Source organism: Octopus bimaculoides, chromosome 21 (genome assembly GCF_001194135.2).
Source record: "Octopus bimaculoides isolate UCB-OBI-ISO-001 chromosome 21, ASM119413v2, whole genome shotgun sequence".
NCBI lineage: Eukaryota > Metazoa > Mollusca > Cephalopoda > Octopoda > Octopodidae > Octopus > Octopus bimaculoides.
Window position 1 is genome coordinate 9,183,686 of NC_069001.1, and position 14,090 is coordinate 9,197,775.

Genomic DNA, 14,090 nt, shown 5'->3' on the forward strand with positions numbered 1-14,090 from the left:
TGGTCAGAGAGGTAGCATCCATTTTGAATTAACTGTTAATGATTTTAATATAACTAATATAGACACAAATTAAACATAAGCTTAGTAACACAAGTGGAAAGCAAATGAATTCTTTCTTCCTTCTCTTATTCCCCCTACACTTCATTTTCATCATGGATCAACGTAATGAAAGAAAAAATATTATTGTTAACATATCAGAAACAATAGAACTAATATTACTCAACATTGTTATAGGGCATGCTGGCTCCCAGCAATCGATACACATGGTATTCCATTCTCGTCACTAGGTCGCCTTCTCTATTATCGTCGTAATAATAAACATAAAATAACACATACTTACTTTGACAATTTTGTTAGAAGCAAACACGTTACCATTGGTAAATTTATGGGTGTGGCTCTTGCCATTGTCAAGGGTTTGAGTCAATATCCAGTTCTTTATGCTTGTTGCACCCTACGATTCGAAAGAGCATATACATAAGACAGTAGAAAAGGAATATTGATAATAATGAATTAAGCGGGTAGGCAATGTATCATTGAATATTACAGAAGGAAAATAGATTTCCATGTTTGCGTGTGTGTACGTGTATGTTTGCGAGTACGCGTGTATATGTATGTGTGTTGTGTATGTGTGTGTGAGAGAGAGAAAGAGAAGGGTGAAGATTTGCTGCGGTTTCAATAAAGCAGTGGCACTGAGCTGCGACGGACCGGCGTCCCATCCACTTGGGGAACCTATACGCTAATGAAACCGGGAAACCAGGCATGGCTCGAGAAGGAACAAACAACGACAGTGGGACTGAGCAATGACGTTGTTGTTACGTACACAAAGTGGCCAAAGGTACTTACCTTTCATGACCGTTAAACTATTGGCTGTGAAGGTGTATGTATGAGAAAATGGTATAAAAGGACAGAATTGTATCTATCATCAGGAACACTAAGAAACGACCGAAAGATATGCACGCTTACTTTTGGGAACTTAGCATGGTCTTCAAGTTTAATGTATTTTCCATCGGTTGCTACTTCAACGACTTTCACAGAGCCACTTGTACGACGATCCATAGTCTCTTTATCTGAAGAAAATTTCCAGAGGTATGAATATTATAAACTGTAGATATATGAACAAGTGTGTGTGCGTGCGTGCGCGTGCATGCGTGCGTGCGTGTGTGTGCGTGCGTGCGTGGGGGGTATCTGCTTGCGTGTGTGTGTGTATACAAAGATAAACACATGTATGTATATATTTCTATATAGATTTACAGGTATATGTATATATATATATATATATATACACGCGCGCGTGCACACACACACACACACACACACACACACACACACACACACACACACACACACACACACACACACACACACACACACACACACACAAGCACGCACACACACACACAGGTTATCCAAGGGAAAGGCAAAGGCTAATACAGCTTGGTACCAGTGACATCGCAACTCATTCCTATAGCTGACTGAACTGGAGCAACATAAATTAAAGTCTTACTCATGAACCTAACACACAGCCCGGTCCAGCATTCGAACTCACTACCTCATGATAACTGGCACTCCGTCACTTACCATGACGTGGGTTCCAGTTGATTCGATCAACGGAACAGCTTGCTCGTGAGATTAAGGTGCAAGTGGCTGAGCACTCCACAGACACGCGTACCACTTCATATACGTCTCAGGGAGATACAGCGAGACATAGAGTGTGACAATGTTGGCCCCTTGAAATACAAGTACTACTCATTTTTGGCAGCTGAGTGAACTCGAGCAACGTGAAATAAAGCGTCTTGCTTAAGAACACAACGCACCACCGGGAATCGAACACGTGGACCCTACGATCGCGAGCCGAATACCCTAACCACTACGCCACGCGCCTTCACACTACCTCATGGTACTTCGACAAGAAAACCCCTAGCGACGTGCCAGACCCAGGATTTCACGGTATACACAAACACAATGAAGCAATCTCAGAATTGTGAGAGCTCTCTTATGCTAACTGTTACCCTCTGAGAATAAATCCCTGGGGTCGGCCTTGACTTCCTATCTATTGGCGTCAATAAATGAGGAACTAGTCTACTAATAGAATAGATTGTACACCCTCTCTCTCTCTCACTTCTCTCTTGAATTCTATCATTCGTCTTCTCTCTCTCTCTCTCTCTCTCTCTCACACACACACACACACGTCTCTGTTTCGCTCATTCTGTTTTTTTAGCTGTTTGTCTATCTGTATTTGTTGTAGATTACTGTCTGCGGTCGGATCTGAATGAGTTCGTTGTGTACCTGTACATTGTGTTACGATATCATTCTTGCCACTTTACCAATGATTTAATAGCCCAAGGTACATAACAAGCACATACAAGCACACCACACATTTATATATAGAGAGAGAGAGGGAGAGGGGGAGGTGAGAGAGGGGGAGAGAGGGGGAGAGAGAGAAATACGTAGATATATATATATGTGTGTGTGTGTGTATGTATATATATATATATATATATATATATATATATATATATATATATGTTGCATTCTTTTATGAAGGAAATGATGAAGACAAATGCAACTCGCTGTTGCTAATGCGTTCGCGAACGCCGACTCACCTTCTGTTTGAGATCCATCATTATGGGGTTCAACTGATTTCGAACGCTCACTGTAAAATTAAGATATGTTTAATGTAATTTCAATAAATGTTGTAGGTTAATATGTGAATTTAATGAAAGACGTTCTCCAAGAGAGACAAAACCTGTTTTCGGGAATACATGATCCAGTGTTTCGGGAGGTTTACGCGGAACAGCGAAAATCCAAAGAATAATTTATTCATATGTTCTGGCAGAATCGAACGGAATATCTAATGATATATCTACATAACTCACGCAATTCAGAATTTGTGAGGAGACTGAGACACCGAGCTGATCGGAACATATTATTTACCTTCTCAGTCGAAGCTACGCCGGACGGGTCAATCTAACAAGATTACAGGCTGTTGCTTAAAGAATTCAGCAAACAAATTATTTTCTCTGATGAATGTTGATATCTGTCAAACAGACAATTCGTGAGGTTCAATTAGACCAGCGAGATTGCAAACAACAACATATGTAATTCAATGCTCATTGTGAATTCTCTGATCACTGTTCGGTTTCACCACTACAGAATATCTCTTCTCTGAGGTGGTGAGCTAGCAGAAACGTTAGCACGCCGGGCGGAATGCTTAGCGGCATTTCGTCTGTCTTTACGTTCTGAGTTCAAATTCCACCGGGGTCGACTTTGCCTTTCATCCTTTCGGGGGTCGATAAATTAAGTACCAGTTGCGTACTGGGGTCGATTTAATCGACTGGCCCCACTCCCCCCAAAATTTCGAGGCTTGTGCCTAAAGTAGAAATGAATATCTCTTCCTTTTCGAATCCCACTGTTCAAAGTACACCTCACAAATTATTATCAACAAATGTTAAACTAGTGCCCAGAGGTGAGCTCAAACCCCATCGAAGTCAACTTAGTTTCAGGAACGCAGCCTAGCGTCGATCCTTCTTTTACTACCTACCTGACCGTCTCTTGCTTTCTTACTTTCTTTCCTCCTCTTTCCTTCCTTCCCTCTCTCTGTCTCTCTCCCACTTTCTCTCTCACTCTCTTTCCTCCTCCCTCTTAGCCTTGTTGAAACCTAGACAACGAATTTTACCGCGTTCCTTATCCCTTTTGTTCCAACAGTGTCTCTGCGACTTCATCAGCAAGTCGGAACCCACGAAAGAATGGAAAGACTTTTAGAATATTATCATATTAAGTTAAATATTTATTTACCTGCTATTTTCTGCTTCAAAGAGTGCCTGACATGCTGCAATATTCATCCCTAGGAAGTTCTTATCATTTGCCAGGTCTTGGAAAATTGTCAATATTTCCTCCAACTCTCTACGCAAGCGCTCAATCTCGGCCTCGTAACTCGCAGCGTCAGATTCACGCCCGTTTACTGCCTCGTCCAGTTTAGATTCTAATTCATTAATTTTACTTTTCAAATTTGCTATCTATAAAGACATAATAAATAATGCAATTATTAATTGTTAAATATTATATAATTATTAATTATTAATTATTATACAATTATTAATTACCACAAAACTGTTGAAACATAATTTTTTTTACAGAGTATTCGGCTAAATTTGACAATTTTTTTATGCCTTCCATTTTTTACAGAAATACATTCCTGCATTGGTGAACAATCAGCGGCGCTGGAAGGTGAAGTTTAGAAAAAGTTAACTGATATGGAGGACTGGAAACCAGCCAAATATTTTAATGCTGTTCCACACCTTTGAACAGGGCCTTAGGCTCAATTGAAACAGCTACGTCAGGCTGTTGGAGACTGGTCAATATCTAGCTGGTGAGGATTGCTGTTGGAAGGCAGTATGTATGTTACAGCGGGATTCGGTTCCTCGCCAGATCTCCGGAAAGGTCCTGTTGTGGATGTTTGAGAATTTCTATGACTTCACAAAACCTGTTTCTAGTCCTTCTAATTCTCCCGCGTCGGGCGCGGTTGAGAAAGACACCAAGCGCTCTACCTGCAACACCAAGGCCGAAATGGTGATCAAGATCAGGGAGGTGTTTCAAACCTTCGCAAGGATACATTGAAGAATGCATGCACCAGATTCTGGGACCGTTGTGAGGCCTTAGTAGAAGCTGAGTGCGGCTACTTTAAGTATTATTGGTATTACTTTAATTATTTGATCTAGTTGATGCATTTTGATTTTTTAGAATGATTTTTTATTTCTCGATGGGAAATTTATTTTCTTTTGCTTTTATGCAAACTGTGAAATGTATTCCAACCATCCCGTATTATTATTGTTATTAGGTGAAACTAGCCCTTACCTGGTTGTAGAACGTATTTAGACATACAGCTGCTTGATCATGATTGATCTAAAACTGAGCAATATGCACCTTACTTATTCGTTATGTTAAGTATTAGAACAAAGTGTAACAAATTACAAACTACTTCGTTTATGGATTGTGCTGAAGACGATGTATGGTCAATTTATTTAGTAATAGAGGATTATTTATATATGTTATAATTTAGAACAAACAGTAAACGGTTGTCATTATAGTACTCAGAGTTTCAAATATCGGAGCGAAGAGCTACGATACATTCTCGCCGGCTATTAATGGCTACACACGCTATGACAAAACGTTGAATAAAAGGGAAATTACTCTAATAGGTAGACAAAGAAAAAAGATATTCTTATACGTACGCACATTCCTCTCTAGGTACATATGCATATTTTTTTTATATTGTGCATATTTAAGTGTTTCAGTCAGTACATATTCAGTTATGTATTATGTTTATGTGGAGGTGCGTGGCCTAGTGGTTAGGGTGTCAGCACCATAATCGTAAGATTGTGGTTTCGATTCCTGGACCGGGCGACGCGTTGTGTTCTTGGGCAAAACACTTCATTTCACGTTGCTCCAGTCCACTCAGCTGGCAAAAATGAGTAATGCTGCGATGGACTGGTGTCCCGTCCAGCTGGGGAAAACATACACCATTTAAACCGGGAAACCGGGCCCATGAGCCTGGCTAGCCTTTAAAAGGGCGCAAAGAAAGCAAAGAATTATGTTTATACTTATGTATACATACTAGTTTCATTGTGTACTAATGTTCATTTCTTTGTATGTAGATCAATGAGAATATGAATATACAACTATGTGGCTGTGGTTGTTCATCATTTATTTATTTTATTTTATGACATTATTATTTTTAATTTCTTAGTAGGCTAATACTTACAGGTATCTAGATGTATGTACTTTATTCGAACACAACGTATTTTGAAGCCATTTAACTCTATTTGATAGTAACTCTTGTCAAACGAATCTCTTGGCCTAGTCTTTGTAACTCCAGGAGTCTGTTTTTTACTAAATTTGTGTATACTATGTATATTATATTGTAATATTTATTCTTTTACTTGTTTCAGTCATTTCACTGCGGCTATGCTGAAGCACCGCCTTTAGTCGAGGAAATCGACCCCAGGACTTATAAGCCTAGTACTCGTTTGTATACTGGTACACGCACGTTTGTATACTGGTATATATGTAGATAGACAGACAGACAGACAGACAGACAGATAGATAGATAGATAGATAGATAGATAGATAGATAGATAGATAGATAGATAGATAGATTGATTGATTGATTAGCTGGTTAGTTGATTGATGTAATGTTCCTTACCTGAGTTTCAAGGTCTCTTATTTTACCCAACTTATTACCCTCTTCCTTGCGCAAATCTCTTCTCTTAGCTATAACATCTTCTCTGGGCTTGGCATTTGCCTTCATTAACTGTAACTATGGAGATAATAAAATTATAATTTTTATGGTTTATTTGTCTTCCAAATCGCAGTAGCTGAAGAGATATTACAAGGATAAGTTACAAATTGTTGGATTCTTGTTCAGAACTGATTATGAAAAAATAGGCATGATGAGTAAAATTAACATAAACAGTTCCTGGACTCCCTTTCCTTCTACAATTGACTTGAAAAAAAAATTAAAATAAAGAGAGCTTGCCTGAGCCCTCTTCCATTCAAATCTGTGCGTTGTGTATACAACCTGTAATTTCCCCTAGCGATCGGGAAAAAAAATGCTTGTCTATCCCACCCGAAAAGAACGCTTTCTACAAAGAAAACAAAACTCTAAGTATGAACTATGAGCTCTTCAAGGATGATTTGAAGTTGTATGGCCACTGTTTAGAGCTGATATTAAGATGAAATTCGAACTCTAGAAATGTGGTATAATGAGCCTGAAAAGAGGCGTGGTATAGTCCCTGTGGATTTATAGAAGATTTACGGATTACAAAACGACAAAATACCAGAAGAACAAACAATCTATTAGGTGGTTAATTTTCCAACTGTTTTAAAGCATCCAACTATATTTGTTCTTTCGTACAATGCATATTGATCAATATAAATTTAGTATCGGAAATGGCAATGCATATAAACATACTAAACAACGTGGCTGATATTATCTGAAGTATCAGGAGAACAAACAGATTTTATAAGGTTTATTTTCCAACTGTTTAAAGCATATTTGATCTTTCTATATATTTCTTTACCTCTAATGCATGTTTACTTTCCATAGCAGCAATAGTTTTTCTCATTTGATCCTCATACTGGGCGCTTAAATCAGCAACTATATTTCCAATTTCGGCCTTCCATGTTTCATCGAAATCGGGTATCTTCTTCAATTTTGATATCATCGCCTGTAATTCCTTGACCTCCTACAAATAGTATTTAAAACAAAACAATAGGTAAAACGGAGGTTAGGAAGTAACTATTGGTTTCAAATTTTGACACGAAGACAGCAAATTCGGGGGTGGGGTAAGTCGATCAAATTGATCCTAGTACTCAGCTGGTACGTATTTTATCGACCCCGGAGGGATTAAAGGTAATGGCGATCTCGACGGAATTTGACCTCTCATTGTAAAGTTGAACAAAATGCCGCTAAGCATTTTACTTGGTTCCTAACGATTCTGCCAGTTCGCCGCCTTGGTTAGAATAGCAATAATGGTTTCAAATGTTAGCAAAAGGCCAGCAATTTTTTGGATGTGGGGGGGGGGGCCTAAGCCGATTACATTGACGCTAAACCTTTTGTCCGGTGTGGTAAATATTCTACTATTTCAATGCATTTTAAGAAGCTAATATTAGGTTTTATTGAGGTGTCGTAGATTTAAAACATAATGCTAAGGCAAATTGCTGGCATACATCTTCTTCTGGGCCAGGGCAGATATGCTGTCAACACTGAATACTTTCTTCATCGTATCAAAGTAAATTCTCCCACCAAATTCCGAAAATTGTTGAGAGGAATTTCAACAGAATAAACTAATGAAAGCACTTCTGCTTCTCAGAACGATTAGCGATGTCTGTCCATTGTTATATATAATCAAATATGTGTAATGGGTCATTTTGAGAGATAAGTATGTAGATAAGTTTATAGATAAGTGATCAAGTCGTAAGTAACTGCAGATAGGAGGCACCGACACTGTCATTTGTAGTTTACCAGCTTACTGAGATAGTTGTAACTGATCTCTTGAAAAGCAGTGATTCTTTAATTATGATTGCGAAATTGACGCAATCTGATTCCAGGAAGTTGTAAACACCATGAGGAATTTATAAAATAAAAAATAACTAAAAACTACATGGCAATTCTCGTGCAAGAAAAGAAAAAAACAGGAAAGGGAAAAAAATAAGAGCAACATTACAACATCGTGGATATCATAATTGAAAGAAAGTTCGTCTTCCAGCTTCACGGTACAGTTTGCTAACTCCAGTCTTTGAGTAGTTTCATTTTTTAGTTCCTACAGAAAAATAAACAAATATTTTCATCATTCTTTATTATAAAATACGCTTTACATCAATAATTAATCCTGGATGGAAGATAAAGTACAAAAATAAGAAAAGTGAAATCGGCTCCCAAAAGGAACTATTTTGTGTTGCCACCTACACGCACACATACTATTATTAGAAGTTTATGCAGTACTTTGATAACCGACGTTTTAGAGTCAGGGGACTTTGCAGAATGACTCTCCATAATATGATAGGCGACAACGCGTTATTCTTTAGAGGAGTATTGGGTTCAAAAAACACCAGGCCTGCTTTGGCGAGTCATAAGGAAGTGGTGTTTCATCAAGATAATGCGAGGCGTCCACATTACAAAGATTACATCAAGAAAAATAGAACAACTTGTTTGGGGAAAAAATCACTCACCTGTCTTATTCCCCGTACCTCGCTCCTTCTGATTGCTATTTGTTTCGAACCTTACAAAATCATTTGATGGTTTATTACTCAAAAGCCCCAAAGAGGTCGAAACTGACCTTTCTTCCTACTTTTCATCAAAACCAAATATGCCAAAAAACTGGAAGCCAACGATAATCAAGGGTATTATACATATGTGGCTGTATAGTAAGAAGCTTGCTTGCCAAATATATGCTTCTGTGTTCAGTCCCACTGCCTGGCACCTTCGGCAAGTGTTTTCTATTTGTGAGTGGATTTGGTAGACAGAAACTCAAAGAAGCCCGTCGAATATATATATATGTCTGTGGGTGTGGGTGTGGGTAGGTGTATGTGTGTGTGTATGTTTGGTTGGGATGTATATATGTGAGAGATTACGACTTCAAAGTATTGCAACGTACCTCTCTAAGTGCATTCATTTGATTCACAACGATGCCATTTCTGGCCTTCCAGTCTTCAAGTTGCTTCTGCAGTTCACTTGCCCTTCTTCTGCTGGTTTCGCTGTCTGCAATGTAGCGGGCAACATCATCGTGTAAGCCATCGTTGTCGCTTTGCACTCTGTCTTTCTCGTCCTGCACTTGGCTTAATCTGACAGAAAAACAGTGAAATGGTTTGGCTAAGAAATATTTATTTATGCTAGGTATGGATTGGTGTGGCTGGTATGTATGGTAAGGCTGAATAGTTTCATATTCTAATAAAATAGCGCCAGCATTATGATAAAATTATACAGAAAAATACCAAATGATCCATGAAAATGCCACCGTTCCTTATTTAGTTTCTTTATTTCTTTGCTTATTCTGTATGTGTGAAACTTAATTTGAGACAGATTTCTTAGGACAGACAGAAGAAAAAATATTATCTGACCATTCCGTTGTACTTGTAGTTATCATCAGAGTTTTAGGACTTAAAGTATAGAAAGAAAATTGTATATCAGAGGCGTATCTACAAAATTGGGGCCTTGAAGCTTAAAATGTTATGCCCCCCCCCCTATACCAGCAACAGTAGGATGACATCTAACAAGGGTCAAAGAATTGTCTTACCCTTGCAAGGGACTCCAGCCTTGAGGCCCTGGTAGCCCAAATGGTGAAGTGGTTATGTGGAATCCTTAAAGATGTGTCTGACAGTGTGTCCTCTTTCCACCAGAAACAAGGTGTGGGTAATCACCGATATTTTTGTCGATGTTGTTGTTCCATGGCAGATCACTACAATTTTCTTTACAAATTTAAACCCATTTCACATTGTGATTCTCAAAGCCACTGGTGTGAACAAATATTTTCCCCACTATGCCTTATAATTTTAGAGTTATGGGGTTTGAAAATAAGGGAAGCATTATATACATAAATGATACATCATAGAATAGAGACATAAAATTGTGTTTTTGTTTTATTTTCGTTTCTGTGAAATAACAAAAACTTCAAGACATTTGGCTGTTATTTCTAGCATGTGGAGAGATCTTCTAAGCTCAACTTCATGCGCTGGTTGAAAATCACCTAACAAAAATTCTGGGGTCGATAATTCGACCAAAAATTCTTCAAAGCGGTTCCCCAACATTGCTGCAGTCTAATGATTTAATAAGAACAAAGGAAAAAAAATCACACAAAAAACGAAATATATAACTAAGGTGGTTTTGACTTGACTTTACAAAAAATTTCTGTGTTCTATACAGTCATCTAAAAATATTACAAGGTAGTACCCCAGCATGGTCGCAGTCTAATAACTGCAACAAGTAAAAGGGGAAAAAAATTATGGGGTCGATACGTTCAACTTGAATTCTTCAACGCAGTGCCCCAGTATGGCACCCTTAACCTAGTTCTCGGAGATATTCAGCGTGACACAGATGACCCTTTGAATTACAAGCACAACAGAAACAGGAAGAAAGAGTGAGAGAAAGAGTACAGCAGGGTTCACCACCATCCCCTGCCGGAGCCTCGTGGAGCTTTAGGTGTTTTCGCTCCATAAACTCTCACAACGCCCGGTCTGGGAATCGAAACCGCGATCCTACGACCGCGAGTCCGCTGCCCTAACAATTGGGCCATTGCGCCTCTACCTTACGGAGAGCAGATAACATTTTAACATGGACAGCAGGTAGCAGTTAACATGGACAGCGGGTAGCAGTTAACATGGACAGCATACATGTTGACATTACAACAGCGAGTCGTTAGCGTACAGCTATACTGAGATCGATGAGAGTACGCTTTTTCTTTACTCAATCCATAGTGGTAGTCATAGGGGTTGTATGGTAAGACGTTTGCTTCCCAACTCCTTGATAGCCGACCAAAGCCATTTGGGAGAATGTCAAATACGAAAACTGAAAGAAGCATGTTATGTGTGTGTGTGTGTGTGTGTGTGTGTGTTTGTTTGTGTCTGTTTGTCCCAAATCAGTACTGAACAAGCGGTGTTCGTTTTTTACTTCCCCCGACTTATTCGATTAAATCTTTCCAGGCGGTACCCAAGTATGGCCGCAGTAAGTAAAAAAAAATATATAATCAGTAACATTATCTAAGCATTAATCAACATCCCGGTTAATGACAACCAATTATGTTAAGTGGCGGCGTTGGTTGGTTGAAATATTATGCAGGAAGTGGACCAGGAAGATTATCTCTATGATATGACGCAGTATAAATTATTGAAATTCGATTGGACGTTGCGACACTACCGATATGAACGAGTATCTGATAATTGAGACCTCGCATGTAAGTTATTGTGCTCCAGTGAAATTATTGCAAATATTATTTAGTTCACAATTCTAGTGAGTATATCCATAGGTAACAGCAGCCAATATTAGCAAAAATATTAATATAGTTCGTTGTAAGTGTTCTGAAACTTCTAAAACGGGCTGAATTCTTTTTATGTTTATAAAATCAAGACATCACCTCCAATAATATTTCATAAAAAATTCTTGGAATTGGATTGGATGGATCTCTGATCAGTTCAATTCCCTCAAAGTCTTTCAATGGTGTCAACTGTGGCTCGTATGAGTGGTTTCCCTAGTGTCTTCACTGAACTGCATTACAAAAGCTTCATTCTTGTTTAGTTTTGGTTCGACGCAATTTTCCCATTCCCCCAATTTTTAAAGATTTTCCCCCCTCTTGAGTTTTTACTAATTTTTCTCACAATCAACTCGTTCGAGAAAGAACATTTTCGGCTTTTAAACTCATGGATCATGTTAATTTATTCAGATAGTATCATTATCGTGATTACAAACATTCAAAGTTATATTGATGTATTGACAATAGAAACACGAATGGTGTAGAGAGAATGATTTGATTAAGTCAACAAAGTCGAATTATTGAAAGCTTAGTTAAATTTGATAGGGGCTTCACTTCCATCATAGCTTGACATAGACTAGAAATGTGCCATAATACTCATAACAACCACAGGGAACTAATCAAATAAAGAAATCAGTTTACACAGACTTACACTAAGCATGAAAGCTAGGGTGGATAGGAATTTCATTTCGTCAGAAATCTATATAATCTTAAATCAAAAAGTATGCCTGACCTAACAACTCAAATGCTATTTGTCTAGATATTGCCAATTTAGCTGAATCCTTTTGATATTTCTGTATGAGATGTCCCCTAACTCCACTGTCTGAATGTCGAGCTATATCAAGATTCCTTTTAAAAATGAACGACTCGCCAGACCGACTTTTTTTTTTTTTTTTTACATAGAATATGAGAATGGACCTAGAAGTTTTGTTCTGCAACAAACAGACCAAGCAAAATGTCTGTGCTTAATATTGATATCTTAAGTGTTGCAAATTTTAAAATTTCAAGAGCCTAACTAGAATGCGAAAATTCACTTTAGGTAGAATGTGGAGAAAGAAAATTTAAAGGAAATTGAAGTAATCTAGTCAAGAAAAATTGACCTAACCTTAAAGATGAACGTTTATGATGCGTAGAAGTTTTAAAGGATATAATAAAGGCGTGCAAAAATCAAATATTGAGAGCAAATTTCACTTACTGTTCACTCAAATCGTCAACTTCTTCTTCAAGCGATTCATTTTTGGACTTCACAGCTGCAAGTTCCTCATCTTTGTCTTTTAGAAGTGCTTTCAACTCATCCAGTCGATCTTCGTATAAGATCTTAATCTTATCATATTTAAATTCATTCTGAGCACTCAAGTTATTTTTCAGATGTTTGTTTTCAGCTTCTAAGTAACGTATTTTTGTAAGAACGGTGGTAAGTTTTATATTTAAAGCTTTCATCTCTATCTTTTCTTTTTCCCTGTTATTTTTCATTTCAGCAACATGTTTTTGGCCATGTTCTGCTGCCACTCTACCTGGCAAGACCACTGGAGCTGGATGGATGGGAGCTGGTCTTTTTCGTCCCACACGTCTCACTGGTTTTCTTGCTTTTATTTCTTGATTCATTTTTGTTGTTATTCAAAGATTTTGTGTTAAAGAGAAATGTGGGAATATAATAAGAAACGACTCACTGCTTGGAGAACGAATTGCGCTCGGAAAAAGGTTCTGCAGAACGTTGTACGACCTGCTGTTGTTTTCTTACTATGCCAAAAGATCGAGTCTAAGACGTTATATCTTCTTATATATAACAAATAACAAGGAAGTGTTGTAGTGAAAATTGTAGAAAGATAAAGGAACTGAGTGGCAGGGAAAGAGAGGGGAAGGCATGCAAAGAGGATATTAATAGTGTAAGATCTATTTTTTAGCAAAAGCAAATGTAGTCTTTGGTTACATAGATCAGTTTCAGATCAGCAGGATGTATTAGGCATTGCAGAGATCAATTTCAATTACCACATAAATATTCTTGTGTGCATTAGCCTGTATATGTAGGTACAGTGGGGGGAAATAAATATTCGTACATGCCAAAATTCTTTATTTATTTAATTTCTAATGAGCATAAATGGGATATACCAATACTATATTCGCATACACATGCATAAACTAAGAATATGCAAAAAAAACTAATAAATTATAGTAACTTATGAATTTATATACAACTATAGATATTTAAGGGTGAAAAAAGTATTCGTACAGAATAAATTTATGATTTTTTCTGTGCCACAAAATACTGTTAAAATAATTTTTTTCGACTAGAACTTACTCGTTTGTTCCAATAATCTTATCATTTTTTAAGTGTCAAAACGTTAGCTCCTTCATTCAGTACTGAGACAACATAAAGTAGTGTCGTAATAATGGCGAAAAGTAAAGAACTCACAAATTCAGTGAAAAACTTAATTATTGAATAGTGGAAAGCAGGAAAAAGTTACAGGAAAATATCAGAGACCCTTTGTATTCCATTTTCTATCATATCTTCATTTATTCAAAGATATACAAAATCGGGAACTGTTGAAAAAAAATAAGATCCGGTGC

The 14,090-nt window shown here is 37.6% G+C and overlaps 1 protein-coding gene across 1 annotated transcript in view; it reads right to left on the reverse strand.

Moving 5' to 3' along the window:
- LOC106873794 (myosin-16) overlaps positions 1–13,281 on the reverse strand; it is a 40,373-nt gene extending 27,092 nt beyond the window's left edge. Inside the window, exons 1-9 of the mRNA XM_014921309.2 lie at positions 12,718–13,281; positions 9,156–9,342; positions 8,226–8,321; positions 7,080–7,244; positions 6,203–6,316; positions 3,796–4,016; positions 2,604–2,653; positions 964–1,067; positions 341–451 (exon numbers count right to left, since the gene is read on the reverse strand). Coding sequence (XP_014776795.2) covers positions 341–451; positions 964–1,067; positions 2,604–2,653; positions 3,796–4,016; positions 6,203–6,316; positions 7,080–7,244; positions 8,226–8,321; positions 9,156–9,342; positions 12,718–13,127 — 1,458 coding nt within the window. The 5' untranslated portion in view covers positions 13,128–13,281. The remainder of the gene's footprint in view (positions 1–340; positions 452–963; positions 1,068–2,603; positions 2,654–3,795; positions 4,017–6,202; positions 6,317–7,079; positions 7,245–8,225; positions 8,322–9,155; positions 9,343–12,717) is intronic.
- Between the last annotated feature and the right edge of the window lie 809 nt (positions 13,282–14,090).